We start from the raw sequence: 19232 nt of genomic DNA on the forward strand, positions 1-19232 counted from the left end.
TATTTATTATTGGACATTTTTTGACCAGATACAGAAAAATCTTTTGAAATTAAATAAGAAATTATTGAATCATAAATCCTGCAAACTTGTATTAATATTAAAACTATTGGATATTTGAAGTAAATAAATTAAAAAAAAAAAAGACCAATAGAATCAGCTGTCAATAATAAACGGGAAAACTTTGCAATAAAGAAATTATTGCATTAATCCTTGGTATGGTCGGATTTCCTTTTTCCTACTCCTTAACAATTACGGAGTCCGGGTTCCCTTCTTATATATAGCTAGCTTTCTTCTAAACTTTCTTTCCACGTTAACGCCCTGCTACGTTGAGGATTATGAAGATGAGAAAATCTAGCAATATCCAGTCTCTTCCAAGAGAGATGTTGGCAGAAATTCTTAAGCATGCAGCTTCCAACTCAATTACTGATTTCGTCAATGCCCAAATGAGTTGCAAGGCTTTTCTTGGAGCATCGAACGATTATCAAATCCTTGAGAACGTTTCGATGGCGAATATCAGCTTTGTCCCTTGGTATAAAAACGAGAAAATCTTTCTGAAAAAATGCAAAGATGCCAAGAATTCAGAAGCATTATATAGGAAAGGGATGATCAACTGTTTTAATAGGAGGAAACTAGAGTCAGGATTGTGTTACTTGAAGAAAGCAGTTGAGAAAGGTCATTTCGAAGCCAAATATACCTATGGCATTATGTTAATTTGTTTGGGAGCTGAGCTTAAAAGCCAAGGACTTCAAATTGTGTCTTCTCTCGATCTCACGAGCTCCAACACAAGATTCAAGATTGCTAGTTGCCGCTCGAAAACAGAAAATATGTTGAGCAGCATGTGGGTCTATGTGTCTTTAGATAGGCCAAAAGAATCTGCTAACAATGCAAAGGTCAACTGCAAATGTGATGACATTATCACGCCAAGACCAAACCGGTGGGAAGCAAACAATACTCTACATGATAACCTCCCTTGTTGTGACTCTTGCTTTTGGGATCATGAAGCAACTTTATTTTCTAGCATGCTTAGGAAATATCTAATTAATAAAGTTCATTAATCCTTGTTGATTCAATGCATGTAATCTAAATTTTATATATCTGTTCTTTTAATCTTGTATTGGAAATATAATTAGATTTACCGATTTAAAAGTTGCGATCAAGTACTTGATTTTGATAATTAAAGATGACTGAAATATTCTTGATTTCGATATCTTATAGAGCAAAGTAATCAAACAGAACAATAGACTAAACAAAATATTAAATGTTTATGTATGAGAAAGCATAATCCAAACTTACAAGATGAAACTGAAGTCATTTGCTTAATTCTGCTCCCTTGACCTTTCAGCCAACAATGCATTGTATTCCTCTCTCAGGCTGCTATATTTCTCGCTCAGGTCATTGAAAGCTTCCTTTCTCGCATCTGGGATATTCTTCTTCTTCTTCTTCTTCTTCTCCAGGCAAAGCTTCACAGTGACAATTTGTCTCTTGAGCTCTTGGATCTTTAATGTTTTCTCCTCATGCTGTTTCTGCAGTGTTTCCAACTCTGGTAGTGGTTTGGCTAAAGCTTTTTAAGAGAGTTTAGTGTTTGCGAATTCGGATAAACAAAAGCCAAAAACAACAGCTTTACTATAAGCTATTCTTATTAGCTACTCTACAATTTACATTCATACAGGTTGTTTCTGATAATGTAATTAATTAATAATTGAAGTTGGTATAAGTTATTAGATTCCATTCTAGATTGTGAATCAGATGTTACTTCGATTTCAGAAAAAAAAAGATGCATGATATGGGGAAAGAGAAGGGATCTGACCCCAACTTGGCATGTATGGATTACATTAAAAAAACTTTTTTTTTATTTTGCAAAGCTTACATTAAATAAACTTAAATGCTAATTATCAAAGTATCATTAACCTTGGTTCTCTTCTAAGCCAAAAGGTTGACTTTACTAGGGTTCTGATATGTTTCAGAGTTGATTCAAAGGGTAAGACTGTCTTTCAAAAGATTCTTGGTTTACTATTTGGCCTTATGGGAGGTAGATGATATTGCTACACAAAAGTGAAAATGCAGGGTGGACAGCCTTATCCTTAAAGGTTTAGAGAACCAAGTAACAGCAACCTTCAAATGGTTCAAAAGAAAAAGTAATTGAGCTGCCTGACAACATTTGGAAAAAAGCATGAGATCTCACTGTTCAGTTATCAAAATTTCTTTCTAAGTGACTAGTTTGTAAATGCCTCAACTATCTAAGGCTGGTTATCAGTTGTGTTTCAAAACTTCAAGGGAATGTTGGTTATATTTATAGAAGCCCCAGGAGCTATATTGGATCTACAAACTATAAAGATAACTTTTCTCTGAAGGGAAAAGGTATTGAGCTGTTTTAATTAGTTATAAAATAAGTATGTTCAGAATTTACGATGTCAAATCTGTCAATAGAGGAAAAAAAACTAATAAAGAGTTGTAAGAATTTGCTACCTGGAGGGTTGTAGGAGCTGCCACTGCCACCTTCCATGATGTTTACAGATTCCTGCAGAAATATTATTGTCAGGGTCTTTCCTATATTGCCTCTCACCTCAACCCTTCTTAATCTCTGGGTAATGCCTTCTTATCACTTCTTTTCTCCAGGACTCATTTATCTAATTCAACTCCTCCAAAGAAGAGAAGAATGAGGATCAAAGAGATCTCATGGATGGGGAACCTAACTATTCAAATTCTCAGAATGCCCCATTGCAGTTTGTTCTAGTCTTTTATGAGAATCTGTCTTTTTCCATCACTTATGAGAATTGCACTACTTCCTTCGTAGAATCTTCAACTTTTTTTTTTTTTTTTCAGATTTGATGTCTACATAGCGCAGGCCACAATATTTGCATACAGCAGTCTCCTTGAAGTCAAGGCACATGAATTCAATTGGGTGTCCTATATCATGATTACTGTCTGCAACCTATGTAGACTATATCCTCTTGCTTAGGCTTTTAGTTGGTTTTGTTTCTACTACTAAGCAAACAATATTTTGAAAAATTTAACTTTCATGGATATATAAAAATACATGATTTTACTGTTACTCAAAACTATCTTTTAGTATTAAACATCTTAGCCATTTACTTGTTTTTATCAAATATAATTTAAGTTGCTTATTGTGCCAGTACATAATTCACCAACTATTCAGATTGTTCACAAAGTGTTAAGGAAAATAATGATCAGAAACCAACCTCCCTCACAAGCTACAATCCTGGCTTCAACCTTGATAGGAGGAACTTCATTGATCAACTCCATCAGAGATTTCTTGCCCGTATCCTGCAAATTTGAAAAGAAAAGGTGAACTTTCAAATTATCCACTCTACTTCATTCTCTTCACTTCATTGCCCTATTGTGATGTCATGGTGGCATCATAGGCTGCATTTTGTTCCATCCATCAATAGCAGAAAAACCATTCACTTCCAAATTTCAGTCACTAAAGATAGAGCCAATGGCTTACACCAACGGCAAGCATATCTTTACAAACATGAAAGAGTAACTAAATTCTAGCAAGGAATCAGAGCCCACAAGGCAAACCAAAATCCATTGGTCGATAACAAAATGCTTGTACAAATTCAGGCACAATAGAACCTTTGAGTACTTAGGATTGAAGACATTTAAAGACAATAAAAAGAAGGTAGGATTTCCATTAGGTAGTGACTCCAATCTGGTTTCTTCAAGTTCAAACAAGTATCTGCTGCTTGACCGAACAACCCCTGCACCTGTTTCAATTCCTTCTCTGGCACCAAAGACATAAAAAAGCATAGAGTTTATAAATATTTCTTCATTTCAACCTTTTTTCCCCAAGGTACAGTTTAGATCCCTAGTTTAAAGTGGGGAACTTAATCCTCTAGTTTACATGCTTAACTTCAAGACAGCAAGGTTGGAAACAAAACATGTACCATTAGTTGACAATGAGTTAGAAAATCAGAAGAAAGTGGGTATGTAGAATGACAGCGATGGAGCAAACATCCTATTTGATCTGTCTAATACAACACTGAAGGCCAGAGTCTATGCATTATTGGCAACTACTCCATGTTTCTGGCACAAAAAATTTCTTCTTGAGATCAAGCAGCCTAGGTCTTAACAATCCCACACCTAATTGGTACTCATTTCCCTTGTTCTTTATTCATTAAAGGGAAATCGAACTGGAAACAAAATTCATTCTTAAGAACATTGAAGGCAACAAATCTAGCAAACAACCAGAAGGATGGGAAAATGTACTGGCAGCCTCCAGTTGCTTCTGAAGTTCTTGGCCTACAGCATCATTTTCAGCCTGGACAACAGGTACAACGATAAAAAAAGAACAAGAAAAAGACAATTAAGACATGTAAAACACAGCCGACACTCTATCTACTTGGAGTTCAGCAATCCTTCTAAGTTGAGCTTCTTCACCTCCCTCGGATGATGGAAGTACTGCAACCAAAGCATCAAACTCTTGAAAGTAGTGGTAACAATCAGTAACATCTGACATAAGGCCATGAGACAAGGAACTGATTTGACCCAATCATCAGATTATACTACTAATAGATTCCTAAGATTGTGGTACTAACAAAAAAAAAAAAAATCATAATTCTGATAAAATCAATCACCCTTCCTCAACTGTTTAGCAGCCTTAACAAGAGCAGCACTCATGAGCTTGGGTTGGTCAGCGAAATTCGCCAAGTCCCCAGTGGGGTTAGCAGGGGGTTCTGGGTAATTTGGGGAAAGCCTGATGAGTGAGCATCTCTCTGCAGCAACCCAAAAGTGTTGAAGGCTAGGGCAACTATTGCATTTACTTGTTCTTGTAATTGGGAAATTAAATCCACCTTCCCAAACAAAAGAGAACCCAAATTTTATTAGACAGATTGAACAGAGAAGAGCCAATAAAAAAATTTCTGCAAAACTTTGGCAGCTGTTACTTCAATGTATTTGGTCTTGGTGCTTCGTAAACTGCATAATTTTGAAGACCCAAAGACAAAAGCTTGAGCTTAAAGGGGAAATAAATATAAGCAGGTAGCCTCGGAGGTAGGAGCGGGGGTGTCATATAGGCCTATAGGGTCTTGACCTTCATGAATTTGGGCAACTGGAAAAGAATTCAACTGAAAAGCAGTCATTTGGGACTAAATTCTGTCAGGAATTAGACCTAGTTCCTGGTCTATGCCCATGAACTATATGAGGTTCAAGCGAAGTTAGGATAATTGAAAAGTCCTGAACAGTTCCAAACCCAACCAAGCAGGGCCCTCGAGACATTTAGTCAATATGAATATCAATGGAGACAAACTTGGAAATGAAATGATGGTCACAACATCATTCAATCAATATGAATATCAATGGAGACAAACTTGGTACCTTGTAACACATTAGTCTTTTTCGATATGGCATCCTGTCATCAACTTTTTCTTTCTATACTTTGGCCACATCACATGCTTACCTATAAATTTCAATAAAATGGAAAAGAGAAGTCAATCTTGGAAACAAGCACACAATGCTGTTAAAGACTGCAAATATATCTTCATCACACTTTGCAGGCATGAAATATGCGATGGAAATGAAGTCAAAAGGTAAAAGGTAGATTGCAAAGAGTTTCCCATTACAAATAATCCAAATTAGAGACAAAGAGTACCTAAATTTAAGATTTTCCTTAAACTCTCAACTATCCTCAGTCATGACTTACACAAGTCATCCTTCAAGCCTTAACTTCTAAGGCTCATTCTATTCCCGCCTCTAGTTTCACAACTCGAGAAAACTAAGACTGTGCTGGTGGAATGGCATCTTTGGCATTACTTTCCACACTATTGGTGTTGGCAGCCATTGAGGAACTACTAACTTCAGATACAACCCTTCTTGGAACATCAGATTCTTCAGCACCAGGCCTGGATTCAGATGGAATAGTTTCCGCACCAAATATCATTATTGGTAGGCTGGTTGATACAGAGCATGGAACTGTTACAGTAGTTGTGGCAGTATCACTTGTAGACAATCCATCCATGCGAGACTTGTCATTTCCACATATAATCTTCTTAGCATGCTCCGGTTGAGTATCTTGTGAAATATCTTTATCTTGCCTTGATGAAGCCTGTTTTTCAAACATCTTGATTCCAGTGGGTTCACAGGCCACGGATTGAGGTTCAGGTTCAGGAAACTTGGGAGTTTGGTTGTTACCAAAGTCAAGGCTTTTCACATCATCATGAATCAATTCCTGTGGCTTAAGGTCCAAACTCAAGGCCTGATGTTCAACTTGAGGCTTCAGAATTACAGTATCAGTAGCTGGCAAAGTAGAAGTAAATGTTGCTGACACTGGCTCTGATGCTTTAGGTGCCTCCACATCAATATTTGGTCCTTTCATCAGTTTTAAGGCCTCAAAACCCTCCAGTGACTGATCCTGTACAACAGCTTTATCATTCTGCAATCGAGAACCTAAGATTTGTTCTTTCAGGACCTTTTGACCCAGGGGAAGACCTGTGTCATTTATTTGCAAGTTACTAGCTGGAGGAATCAGAATAGAGGCAGATTTGCTCTCACTAGCAGTTGTGCCACCAGACTGAAGCCCAGTATGTAGACTTTGGTCTGGAAGGTTAGGAGCATCATTTTTATTCTCAACAGGTTTCTCACTTTTTCCAGATGGAGGACCCACAGCATGGTGCTGACTTTGAGGGTTTACAAATGGGATAGAAATCTCTTTTCTTTCGTACATCTTAGCATGAGGAGCCACATCATTTGCAGCAGTAACTGGAGTGAATCGCCCTGGTAGAAATACAACACCTCTCAGATGAGTGTTGGTGTCACCTACCTTAACATGAAGAAGATATCCAGCATCAAATGAACCTTCAATGACACCAGAAACCATCTGGCCTACCATTTCATCAGAGGCTGTGTTACTTGTTCCCATGCTCTGCTTGTTTTTCATTAGAATGTCAGATGCAGGTGTCACAGGTGTGCTGTCCCCTTGAACACTCTCATCCTTGCGTGGACGCCCACGTTTCCGCTTCATAGGGGTATCTGCTGAAGAACATAAGCTAGCCCCTTGATTCTGGCTGCTCATCCTGAACAAATGGATGCACAGCCTCCTTTATACTATCTTAATATAATTCCTTTGTGATAGTCTTCCCAAATTTTCCTGCAATCACGAAAGCAATTAAAATTTTTGACATTGATATGACCAAACAAGAGCTGAGTGCATTAGAATAAATGGTACAAAAACAATAGTCAATAAACAATATGCTAATATTTCTTTTGCCATGCTAGTAAATCATATTGCACAAGAATCAACTGTACCAAACTATATGATATCTGGAAATCCTCTAGATTATCATTAACATAAGATTGCCTATTGGTGCAATAGCTAAGTGTTCTACTTTGAGTAGGCTCAGATAATGGTCCAAAATTTTGATATTCCCTCGTGCTCAATGCCATTAACAAATTAGAGTAATGTTTTAATTTTCAAAAGCTTTCAATACAATAAATGGATTAGATTTGAACAGCTAATATACCTACTGAATAAAAGAGCAATTGGTGATGAACTAAGATATGCATGCCAATAAGGTTGTCTATGTAATAGGTAGATTCAGGGACAAGCCAGATTGATATACAATCAATTACAACAAATCTGTGATATCTTAAATTGATGCTTTCCAAGATTTGGGCACCTAAGCAGAGGATACACAGTAGCAAAAACTACATGCTTCTTGGTTTCTCTTTCTACATACAATTCATTTTAGAATAAGCAGAGGATATACATTCACGATGCGTTGTTGCTATATATCAAAATATTGTAAGACCTTCTAGCGAGCTTTATGCGAATAACTGACTTTTTACTTTTTGGGGTAAAGAAAAATACAGACATGATCTATAAAGGATGTCTGGATGTGTAACCAGGACCAAGAAATTCTGACACAGATTTTATGTCATGATCAAGGGCCAAAGTTGAAGTTATAGGTTTTGCTTGATCCTCTATCTTTTGCACTTTGCCTACCACACTGCACTGGCTGGGGCCTTCCCTGCCATTGAAACGCTAAGCAATCCTCATTTTGAACCATGATTTCTTTGCCCCAAGTCTCCATTATCAAGGACATTGAGACTTGAGAGAACAACAATTTTCTCAAACAAAAATCATTTCCAACAAGGAATGGTACTCGATACAACTAGAAGATCTCCCAGAAAATGAATATGGGGAAAATCACAAATAGTAACCAAGGATGAAAGAGACAACTCCAATATCTGTGCAGAACAAACACAAAGCCCAAATCCATTCTATAAAAGAATGCGGAACAACTTATACATTCGAAGAGGGCAACCTTCCATGTTCCAACAGAACTACATTGATCTTGGATCAAAATACACCTCGTATACAAAGAAAACTTGAGCCCTTAATCATGACCCCCAAATCATGCAAGATTGAAAACATGAACACCCTTTTGACACATTTTAAATATCTCATGGGTAATGGGTACAAACGAAAGAAACACCATAATTTTCACCAATCTGAAGAGGCAAATGAATCTCAGGTAAGTCTTGAACTAAACCCACAATCCCCAAATAAAATCTCTCACTCATCTCCATCATGAAACAAAAGAAAGAAACTTACTAATCAGTTGTGGTTTATTCCACGTTTTTCCCATTAAAAACTTTTTTACCATTGAAACCAAACCTGTAACGCAATGACAACATAAAAGTGCAACTACAGTTTTTAAGGTGGAAGAAGGAAAAAAGAAACTATCGTACCTGCGTTGTAGGAGAGACTCGGAATCAGCTGAGTGAAAAATGGGTGGTGAGATAATCAATAACCAAATCCAAAATTTTGCTGATTTATTATTAGTTATAATAATAATAAAAATAACAATTTTCTTTCTGTTCCTGTTTATTTTTCTTTTCAGGATTTCTTTGGAGTTCGCTGTTTGGCGCTAAGAGGTAAGAGCTGCCTGTTTATTTGGGCCTCCGTAAACTGAAACCTTAAATAGTATGTCGGTGGGCTTGGATTCGCCTAAAGCATCAAGATGTAGCGAAGAACATGGGCCTCAAAGCTTTCTTTTCACTCCCGGTGCCAGTGCGACTCGAACCCAGAATTTTTGGCGGTTAGAAAGATCCAGAAACCACACTAATCTCAAAGTGGGTCCATAAATGGTCCCCCCCCCCCGGCCACAAGGGTGCGTGTTGTCCACGAGACACTCTAACAATCTCATAGCCAAGAAAAATCACAATTTCAACAATAATTAATAAAACTCATTCACTTAATTTAGTTTTGATATTCTTTGTACTATTTCTTTCTCTATCCTGAAAGCACAGCCATAACCATGGCTTCCTTGCTAGCCAACGGCATCTCAAGCTTCTCGCCACAACCCACCTCAGATTCAACCAAGTTCGCTAAAGGGTTTTATCCAAAGCTCGATTCCGTCAAACCAATAACCCCAAAGCCCCCAAATTCAAGGCTTTTCAAGGTCAGAGCAGATGTGGGTTTTGATTCTCAGACCTTGACGTCAGATCCCAGCTCTTCATCAGGTAAATCCTACGATGAGAAAATCCAGGAAATTCTACGAAACCGTGATTATGATAAAAAATTTGGTTTTACTATGGATATTGATTCGTTTTCGATACCCAAAGGGCTTTCTAAAGAAACAATTCGTTTAATTTCTTCTTTGAAGGAAGAACCTGATTGGATGTTGGAGTTCAGATTGCATGCTTATGAGAAATTTTTGAAAATGAATGAACCTAAATGGTCTGATAATCGATACCCACCCATTAATTTCCAAGATATTTGTTATTACTCTGCACCCAAAAAGAAGCCTACTTTGAATAGCTTAGACGAGGCTGACCCTGAACTGCTTAAGTACTTTGACAGATTGGGTGTCCCTTTGAATGAACGTAATCGATTGGCTAATGTCGCGGTTGATGCTGTTCTTGATAGTGTTTCAATTGCTACTACACATAGGAAGACTTTGGAGAAGGCTGGGGTGATTTTTTGTTCGATATCCGAGGCAATTAGGGAGTACCCTGATTTAGTTAGGAAATATTTGGGGAGAGTTGTGCCTAGTGAGGATAACTATTATGCAGCTTTGAATTCAGCTGTTTTTAGTGATGGGTCATTTTGTTATATACCTAAGGATACAAAATGCCCAATGCCAATTTCAACTTACTTTCGGATCAATGCATTGGAAACTGGGCAGTTTGAGAGGACTTTGATTGTTGCTGATGAAGGGAGTTTTGTGGAGTATTTAGAAGGATGTACTGCACCTTCTTATGACAGGAATCAGCTTCATGCTGCTGTTGTGGAGTTGCATTGTGCTAATGGTGCAGAGATTAAATACTCCACCGTGCAGAATTGGTATGCTGGTGACGAAGAAGGAAAAGGTGGGATTTATAATTTTGTTACTAAGCGTGGACTTTGTGCTGGAGATCACTCAAAGATATCATGGACCCAAGTGGAGACAGGGTCTGCAATTACTTGGAAGTACCCAAGTGTTGTTTTGGAGGGTGATGATACTGTGGGTGAGTTCTACTCAGTAGCACTTACGAATAATTATCAGCAGGCAGACACGGGAACAAAGATGATACACAAGGGGAGGAATACAAGAAGTAGGATTATCTCAAAGGGTATCTCAGCTGGAAATTCAAGAAACTGTTACAGGGGGCTTGTTCAGGTTCAATCAAAAGCAGAGAATGCTAGGAATTCCTCGCAATGTGATTCCATGCTAATTGGTGATATGGCTGCTGCAAACACCTACCCTTACATCCAGGTACATATGTTTATTTTTTGGCCCTTTTTCCCCTATATTGCGTTAAGTACTTGTGTCTGTATTAGTTTTTGTTGACCTATGTCTTTATGATTATCAATTGGGTAAGTAGACTGCTCCCCTCTCTTTCCTAATTGCTTTTCCTGTTTAACCGTGTAATAACACTGTGGTGAAACTGAAGCTTTTGAATCAATATTTTGGTGCATGCATGTGTGTGCTTTTCCTGACGATGTTTATTCTCATAACAAACAAGAGCTCCTTAATTCAACCTCCCATGAATAAAATATTGGAATGCTGGTTGGGGTAGAACTTGATTCTCTTTCTTTTTTTGACACAAATCTCCTTGATGTTTGTACGGTCATAATTTCTTCCTTACAGTGGAATTACTATCTCTGATTTACTGCTCTTATTTGTTGCATCAAGAAACTAGGGGCTATATTTTGTTGCTTATGATTGGATTGCTACTATTTAACAGGTTAAGAATCCCTCAGCTCGCGTTGAACATGAAGCTAGCACTTCCAAAATCGGTGAAGATCAGTTATTTTACTTTCAGCAGAGGGGAATTGACTATGAGAAAGCCATGGCTGCCATGATTTCTGGGTTTTGCCGTGATGTTTTCAATGAGCTTCCTGATGAGTTTGGTGCTGAGGTGAACCAACTCATGAGTTTGAAGCTTGAGGGATCTGTGGGTTAAGCACGTTGGAGGTTAACTCAATTTAGGTTATGATGGATAATGAAATGATTTTGTCAGAGTCAGGATCTTATTGTAAATGACTAGCTAGCTTTAATGTACTTTGCTGTCCCCAGAGTGTTGTTTGGAGCAACAAAAATCATGTTTCAGGGAAATGTACACCTAATCTCTGTATATCTACTTGTTTCTTGACCAAGAACAACTGTGTAAAAAGTTCATTTTTGGGCAAAATTTTGTTTGATGTGAAGTCTTATGTATTGCTGTGATATTAAGTAGTGGAAATAGAGGAATGAGATCAAAGTTTCTCTTGCTACTTTGACTTGAACCATGGGTTCCAATCAATTTATTCTTTCTACTTTTCTTGGTATCATCCTGAGAATGAGATTAACCTAGTATAACCTAAATTGCTGATGGAGATGAGACTTGATCAAATACAAGTATGAACAAAAGAGACCAGCAAGCTGCTTGGTGAGCTGACACTTGCAGAAAGGTTTATCAAGAGATTTAGAAAGAATTTGGGGTTTTTTTTTTAACGCATAATGTAACTATGATTCTTTCTCAAAATGATTTGTAGCAACCATCATTGGCGAGCTGACACTTGCAGAAAGTAATTGTGTAACCGTTTGGCCGTTTGGCATTAGCCTTTGTCCCCTCACCTTGTTTGACACTTACTTTGTTTCAATTACTAATTTTTTCCTTTTCAAAGATGCTTCATGCCGGCGGGGATTTGGTCTTTTTTTTTTATTTGCCCCTTTGACTCCATGCCTCTTCTCACTTTATCTCCGGCCCAACCAATAAAATAAGTCTTGTCTTTGTATGATTCAGTGTATGCTATAGTGTAGAACAAGAAATAAGAAAAAAAAGAAGATATAAACATAGAGCAAAACTCAACATTAATAACATATTTATGGTATATGTTTCACTATAATTTTGGGGATCCAGCGTATACCAGGTATTCAACCAAATGGTTCATTTTACTCTCCTCTGTTCATCTGCTGCCTGGAAATATAAGTTGATGGTAGAAATAGGTATACAGTGTAACTAATTGAATCCCTCAAGGCAGAGTTGTTCTCTGTATTTCAATGATTACCTCATCGGATTCTAATTGTTAATTATAAAATATAAACATACTTAGCTCACGTCAGAACCTTGGACATATTTCATGTTAAGGAGCAGTCCTGTATTTATTTATATTTAGTATTAAAGAAAACCCAAATGTGTTTGAGGAGAAAAGGCCTTGTGATCATCTAGCGGCATGCTGGTCCTGAGCAGGGTCAGTTTTCACACTGATGTAAGGCCAGCTAATAGAAAACCAATTTTCTCCTCCATTATTTTTCTACCAAATTTCCATGTTAGTGCACATGTACAGCTTCATCAGCATATGACATCCACGATTCCTAAGTTCATTCTATAAATATTGCCTCAATCCAAAGTCATATCTGTCTCTTACAACTCCTTGTTTTGTACTCTCTCTTTCAACTTTCCCTAGAAGTGATTCCCTGGAGACAAAATGGCTAACCTGAGGAGATCATATGCTTACTCCAAGGTGGATAAGGAAGACCCAGAAGAGATCATCCATCGACGGGCACAGTTCTTGATCTACAAAGTGCTGGAGCAAGCAGATTCCAAAAGAAAACCATCGTTTCTACGAATCAGATTGTGTAGACTGAAGGTGAAGATCGGGAGAAGGTTGAAGAAGCTGAGGAAGTGTGCGTTGGTTAGTATTTCTGCAGCAAGAGGTGGTGCTTACAAGCAGGTTATTGATCAATTGAAAACTTGGAGACGCTTGTTTAGCCGTGGTGGGGGAACCATTTCCAGCCTTCCTCGTCCTTTGTTGGCTTAAAGATATGCTTACATACAGATTTTCTCTTTTCGTTTTTGTTAAGAATATAAGAGTGATTCTGTTTTCTTCTTGCAATGACAAGCTTTTCTTCCTTTTTTACCTGCTATTATCTTTCTCCTTTTTGTTGGATATGCAAAGAACATTACCAAATCAATGGCGGCATGATCAATGAAACAACAGATATAACAGGCTTGATCAAATGCAGACCAATATATATGCTTGAAGGGTCATCGGCCTGTGACAAGCCTGAAAAGCCTGTTCCATTGATTTTTTTTAGATCAACCCAAAAGAAGGGATCCTTGTCAGATCAGATTCCTGATCCTCATTTCCAGCTAGGGTCCTCCTGCAAATGATTGAACCCAAACTGAGATTTCGAGACAGGTCACATGGGTTCAACTGCAATCAGCAGTTTGCTCGTTTACTGATATGTTGTAGAACAGAGCAAGCACATTCAAAGATTGAAAGCCAGACACTTTCCCCTCTTTCCCATCCTGCCGGACACTGTCCTGACTATACTTCCTCCCCCCATAGAATCAAATACTTAAATTATTGATTGAGTCGAAGCCGGTGGCACAAGTGGCCCTCTGCCTCCGGTCAACCCAGCAAGAACAACCCGGCCTAATTAATGCTCATAAAATAAAATAAAAAATTTGACTTTTTGGGTTCTCGAATAGATCTTTGGATATTCTAATTCTTTGATTTTACATTCAAACTAGCAGTGAAACAATCTTCAAAATTCTCATCATATTCATGCACGGCACACCGATCAAAAAGCTTGTTGTGACCACGTTTAGGCCTCAAATTTCCCATGTCAGTGTCGCTGACAAAGGTTAAAGTCAAGCAAGCTTCACATTCCATTCGGCTTCTCTTGTTATTGACTGAGGTTAATTGATCATGTGACATGTTTTTTTTTTCACTTAAAACTTTTGATTTTAATGTATTTTTATATTAAAAATTGATCAATTAACTTTCAAGAAAGTATATAGTATATTCTATAAGATTCAAATAGGGTTGGTCTCAAAAATTATTAATGAAGAATTACAAATAAAAAGATCCAATTTTTTAATCTTAAAGAAAATATATAGTATATTCTATAAGATTCAAATTATTAATTTATTTTTTGACTTTTATTCACATTAACTCTAAATTTTTTATTAGATTAAGAACTTCTATCCTGTGTGGGTACAATAAAACAATGAAAAATCAATAGGATCTTAATTAAATTGGCATAGATTAAATTATTATTAAGCTAAATTTTTTCTAGTAGTATAAGATATTATGAAACCAATCAATGGGGAACATAGTTTCTATAAAATGAAATCAATCGATGAAACAAACACTAGACTCTCATCCCAAAGTTCCAAGCCAAGCCAGCCATGTTTTCAAAGGCTTATACGGCCCATGAACAATTGCAAGAACAGATAGTAGAAAACGATTTTGATAAAAGTATGAACAAAACTTTATTCGACAGCAGCGGTCAGGTCGTCCTGATGATCATGGCTTCGAAAAGTTTTTTTTTTTGTCATCTGCAACCCATTTTCGATGCATCAGTTGCAGGCAAAGATTCATGATTTCTTCGATAGTGATGGTCAGTTCTTAAGAAGCGGCTCCTTCTTGTCTTCCCATTTGTCCAGCCGCTTCCTTGCTGTCTCTACCTGAAAATTTTCAGCAGTGTCAGATATAGCTTTCTTGCACTGTCATGGTGATGTACCCCGCAAGGATAATGGTAACAGGCCAAGGGGAAATGTTCATTGACATGTTGGAGTGGTAATCAAGAACTTTACGTGAAAACTTGACGGGAATGCAGTTAAGTTCATCATGCATTGCTAACAATAAACAGATTAACTGATGATGGGAACAAATTCAAACGTTTCCAAGCGACTTACCTCTTTGTTCCAATCTGTTCTAAATGTAACCCACAACAAAACGATGGTCTGCATCAATGTTCCTCCTATCATCCCTGACCATATTCCCTGCTCGAAGATAAATGATTTAGTACCTATGCCAGAATTCTGTTAGAAGTTTTCTACAAATAAGTCACGAGAGAGTTCATTACCTTTGCACCAAGGCCAAACTTGAAGCCAAGAAGACAGCCTAATGGGATCCCAACCACGTAGTAGCATCCCACGTTTACATATGCTACAAATGCTTGCCATCCACATCCAACAGCCACGCCTTCATCAATCAAATCAAATCTCAATCATCAATTTTCATTACCCATCAGTTTCATAAAACGGTGGCAGAAAAAAGTTTTTTACCAGACAAGACAGGTTGAATCCCATTTAGAATAAGAGTGACAGCCAAGAACGGGCATAGGTCAGACACAGCATCTGCCACGGCCTCACCATCCGTGAATGCATAGCTTATTACATGCCTTAGAGCTAGAACAACAACAGCTTCCACTACAGAAATGATGAAGGAAACCAAAGTCACAACGGCAACCGTGAATGCCACCGACTTGGGATGCCCTGCTCCCAGCTCGTTGCTAACCCTAACACTGTTGCATTGGAAAACACATGCAAGAAGATTAAACTTTTGCTTTTAGCTTAAATGATTTGACTACAATCAAAGCGACCCTAAACTTTCTTTTCTTTCGTTTTTTTATTGATAGAGCAATTTCTTTGTCTTTTTAATGTCTTTTTTTTTTTTTTGGGATTGAATCAGTGAATACCAACAGTGACAACAGAATCAGACTAGTAATTGTGGTCCTGGAAGTGACGAACCTGGCAGCTGCATTGAACCCAACTGAGACCATTAACAGGAAGGCAGATATAGACATGCTGCACCATTGCAACCAACATTCATGGTCAGTTATTCCATAGGTAAAAACTACCTGTGAATTAGGTAGTAAAATATATGTATGTGCTAGAAAAGAATAATCAAAATGAAGCATCAAAGCATCGTTACTTATCATGCATATCAGAATAGCAGTCACTCACCACTGATCAGTATTATGCAAAATAAAGCAAAATGGATGGGGTAAATATGAATTACTATGCTTTAATGCTTTTCCTTTCCAAGACAGACATCCACTAATATCGGGAACTTCGAGAAGCCATAGCAATCACTTTTTTCGATTTCTTTATACATTTTTTATTTCCCTTTCACATGGTGTCAAGGATCGTACCTTGAGTGGACCAAGTGTGAGGATCATCCAGCATAATGAAAAGAAAGGACACCAGGAAAAGGAAAAGAAAAAGGAAAAGGACAAATATAGAGATCATGATGGATTAGAATATAGAGATCATGCACTTTACAAAAGAAAGAAAATAAGGTTCTTATAATGAAACCATGAATTCCATGCATGCCATTGGCAAATGTGGGTTTTTTCCAAATCTAAAGGAACAACTATCAGACAAAAAAAAATTATTATAATTGTGCATTTACTGTTCTATTTTGCCTTAAAAAGTCATAGTGGACCAAGTGTGATGAAAGTAATGAGTATAGCTGTTGTGCATGCATGCCTGCCCATGTTAATGATGAAAAGCAGATAAAAAAAAATGAAGGGTAGAATTTCTGCTCCCTTTTCTTTTTTTCTTCTATAGTTTCTTACTGTATCTAGTAGTCTTTTCTCTTTCAAGAAAACATTTTCTTAATTAATCTTTCCATGGAGTTATCTCTTATTATATTTCCCACATATCATGGCAACCATAAGATTAAAGCAACAGATTAAGTACTTTGTTAAGAAGATTAACAACAGAAGGCTATTTATTGATAAACTTAACAAGCTAAAGTAATGGAATATTAGGTGAATTTTTAAATGACCAAAGAATAATGGTATGATGATTAGGTTTACAAGTTTAATATCAAAGGTTAGGGTTGCTAAGTTCTTTACCAGATAGAAAGGGAGTCCAATGAAAGCTCGGGATTCTCCAGCAAACCAGCGATCAAGACCAGTACCTGAAAGTACCAGGTCTCCAAGCACAGCATCACGGCGGAAGCAGCCGATAATTTGAAGAAGTCCACTAGCCCAGAAAAGGCCTGTAAACTCAGTCCTAACCACGTGAGCTTGCACTTTTTACTGGTCAAGATGTACACCATCTGGGCCACCACTATGATCCACCATGACAGACTCAGCACCAGGGATGCACCTATCAACCCCAGACCCAGCTTGTACACTGCCAGCCAACTGAGCAGGAGGTGAACCCCAAGCGCGGCAGCTGATATGTATGCGCTCGGATTTACAATGCTTTGAGCTTGGAGGAATTTTTGCATGGGGAAGTTCACAGCGTAAGCGAAGATTTGTGGGATCAAACCATAGACGAAAACAGCAGACGCGGATGCAACCATCGCCGATTCGCCTAGTAAGATCAAAATCGGCTTGGAGAAGACGTAGGCCAGCGCTAGTGGAATCCCGGTTAGAGTAAGGACGATCGTTGATCTTTGAAGATATACCCCTAACATGTTATATCTGAGGGCTCCATAAGCTTGTCCGCATAGAGTCTCCACAGCACTTCCCATTCCTAGCTGCAAAGAAAGTTAATGCAAAGTTTAACTGCTCAAATATATGTTATATGTTAATTAACAGGGAGTAAAGAACGAATAGAAGGAAAGAGATGTAGCAGTACCATGAGGCCATAAGCAAACAGTTGGACGCCGCTGTTGCCGAGAGAGGCGGCGGCGAGCTCAAGATTGCCTAGATGGCCACAAAAGACACGAGTTGATAAGGACATGGCATTGTTGATCATGTAAACAAAAATCGCCGGTGCTGCCAGGCTGAAAATGAGCCTCAGTTCAATCCATGAGGCCAAACGGAGACGCTTGAAAAATGACAGCTCGGGGTCTGACAAAACTTTCTCGAGCCTAGAGTCCACATAGCGGTGGCTAGTACTGGCTCCTGACTCTGGTTGGGGTGGTGGCTGATGGTCGTGCATGGAGTTCAGGATTGGCTGATTCAGCTCCTGTTGAGAATCCATGGGTTTTCTAGCAGGGTTAAGCTATGGTGCTACTTGCAGGGTATACAAATATAGAGGAGAAATGGGTTCCACTATACAAAATTAAAAAGCCTGGGAGAAACCTTTTCATTACACATGTTACGTGTGGCGAATGAGAATTTCCCTTTTTATTATATTCTTATGGGGGTTTGTTTTATTCCCATATTCTTTTTTGCATTAAACATTTATACTATGGTTTGATCAGAAAGAGTATGGATCCTATTGATATTTTTAAAATCTAAATTCAAAAGTGTGGGACCGATTGATATCTTTTTCAGGTACACATTACTTTTAATTTTTATATTATAAATTTATTTTTCATAATTTTTTTACGTCTTTTATATTAAAAAATATCGAACACTTATTTATTAATTTTTTTAAAATTTATTATAAAATACATCAAAGTCAATAATTTATTATAAAGATTAATTTATAATAATAGTTCATGTAATAATTAATCCTTTCCAAATGTCTATATCAGCATTAAATGTGGTTTCTCTATCTTCCGTTAATAATTGAGGACAAAGACACCACCCGTATGAAAACAAAACTTAATTTAGCTGGCATATTTGTCTCAATGTACTTATTGTGATCCAAGATTATAGTTTAGACTCTTCACCTATTATAATTTAATACATGTAGGTTTTTCTTTAAACTTGAATTACCAATAATAATTCCATAAAAAAATGGGTAAAGTTTGCATACACATCCTATGGTCTTAACTTTTTAGCAACAATTAAATCATTACAATTTATTATGGTGTGAAGTGTTTACGGTTATAAGGTTAAAATATTTTCGTTATTTATTCGATATAAGATTTTGTAATATTCTCTCTTACATCAATTAATAACACTTTCTTTACTCAATGAAACATTTTATTTATTTTATTTCTTTAAATCGTTTGATGTGACATCAAAATCAAGTTTTTGTTAATTCTGATATCATTTTATTACTCTCTTTAACAAAACTAACTTACAAGATCTATTAAGAAGGCAACGGAACATTAAGGGCCATAGGTGAAACAAAAACAGGAAATGACCACTTGCCTC

The 19232-nt window shown here is 37.4% G+C and overlaps 5 protein-coding genes across 9 annotated transcripts; 3 read left to right on the plus strand and 2 right to left on the minus strand.

The window, feature by feature from the left end:
- Positions 1–322: 322 nt before the first annotated feature.
- LOC18597134 (putative F-box protein At1g67623) lies at positions 323–1055 on the plus strand. Its single transcript, XM_088807680.1, has one exon. The coding sequence runs from the start codon at positions 336–338 to the stop codon at positions 1053–1055; it is 720 nt and encodes a 239-aa protein (XP_088663806.1). The 5' UTR covers positions 323–335.
- Positions 1056–1497: 442 nt separating this feature from the next.
- On the minus strand, positions 1498–9050 carry LOC18597135 (DNA binding protein). 5 transcript variants are annotated; one of them, XR_016027035.1, is made up of 6 exons: positions 8710–9050; positions 5612–7105; positions 5338–5419; positions 3201–3285; positions 2467–2518; positions 1498–1523 (listed from the first exon to the last, which is right to left on the minus strand). XR_016027035.1 is itself a non-coding variant. In XM_007025989.3 (2 exons), exon 2 carries the CDS (start codon positions 7028–7030, stop codon positions 5735–5737), a length of 1296 nt encoding a protein of 431 aa, XP_007026051.3. In that variant the 5' UTR covers positions 7031–7105; positions 8710–9050; the 3' UTR covers positions 5538–5734. The 5 variants fall into 5 exon arrangements, 1 of the variants encoding a protein (XP_007026051.3); XR_016027034.1 differs by having other exon boundaries at positions 1498–1540; XR_016027033.1 differs by having other exon boundaries at positions 1498–1555.
- A 159-nt stretch (positions 9051–9209) lies between these two features.
- LOC18597136 (iron-sulfur cluster assembly SufBD family protein ABCI8, chloroplastic-like) lies at positions 9210–11731 on the plus strand. The gene is made up of 2 exons (XM_018123851.2): positions 9210–10718; positions 11191–11731. The coding sequence occupies exons 1-2, from the start codon at positions 9279–9281 to the stop codon at positions 11407–11409; spliced, it is 1659 nt and encodes a 552-aa protein (XP_017979340.2). The 5' UTR covers positions 9210–9278; the 3' UTR covers positions 11410–11731.
- A 942-nt stretch (positions 11732–12673) lies between these two features.
- On the plus strand, positions 12674–13325 carry LOC18597137 (uncharacterized). The gene has a single exon (XM_007025991.3). The coding sequence runs from the start codon at positions 12917–12919 to the stop codon at positions 13247–13249; it is 333 nt and encodes a 110-aa protein (XP_007026053.3). The 5' UTR covers positions 12674–12916; the 3' UTR covers positions 13250–13325.
- Positions 13326–14541: 1216 nt separating this feature from the next.
- On the minus strand, positions 14542–18239 carry LOC18597138 (protein DETOXIFICATION 40-like). Its single transcript, XM_018122623.2, has 7 exons — positions 17818–18239; positions 17085–17716; positions 15973–16029; positions 15508–15746; positions 15306–15424; positions 15136–15222; positions 14542–14904 (listed from the first exon to the last, which is right to left on the minus strand). The coding sequence occupies exons 1-7, from the start codon at positions 18163–18165 to the stop codon at positions 14839–14841; spliced, it is 1548 nt and encodes a 515-aa protein (XP_017978112.2). The 5' UTR covers positions 18166–18239; the 3' UTR covers positions 14542–14838.
- Between the last annotated feature and the right edge of the window lie 993 nt (positions 18240–19232).

The sequence above is a fragment of the Theobroma cacao genome, chromosome 6 (assembly GCF_053813885.1).
Source record: "Theobroma cacao isolate CCN51 chromosome 6, ASM5381388v1, whole genome shotgun sequence".
In the NCBI taxonomy this organism is placed as follows: Eukaryota; Viridiplantae; Streptophyta; class Magnoliopsida; order Malvales; family Malvaceae; genus Theobroma; species Theobroma cacao.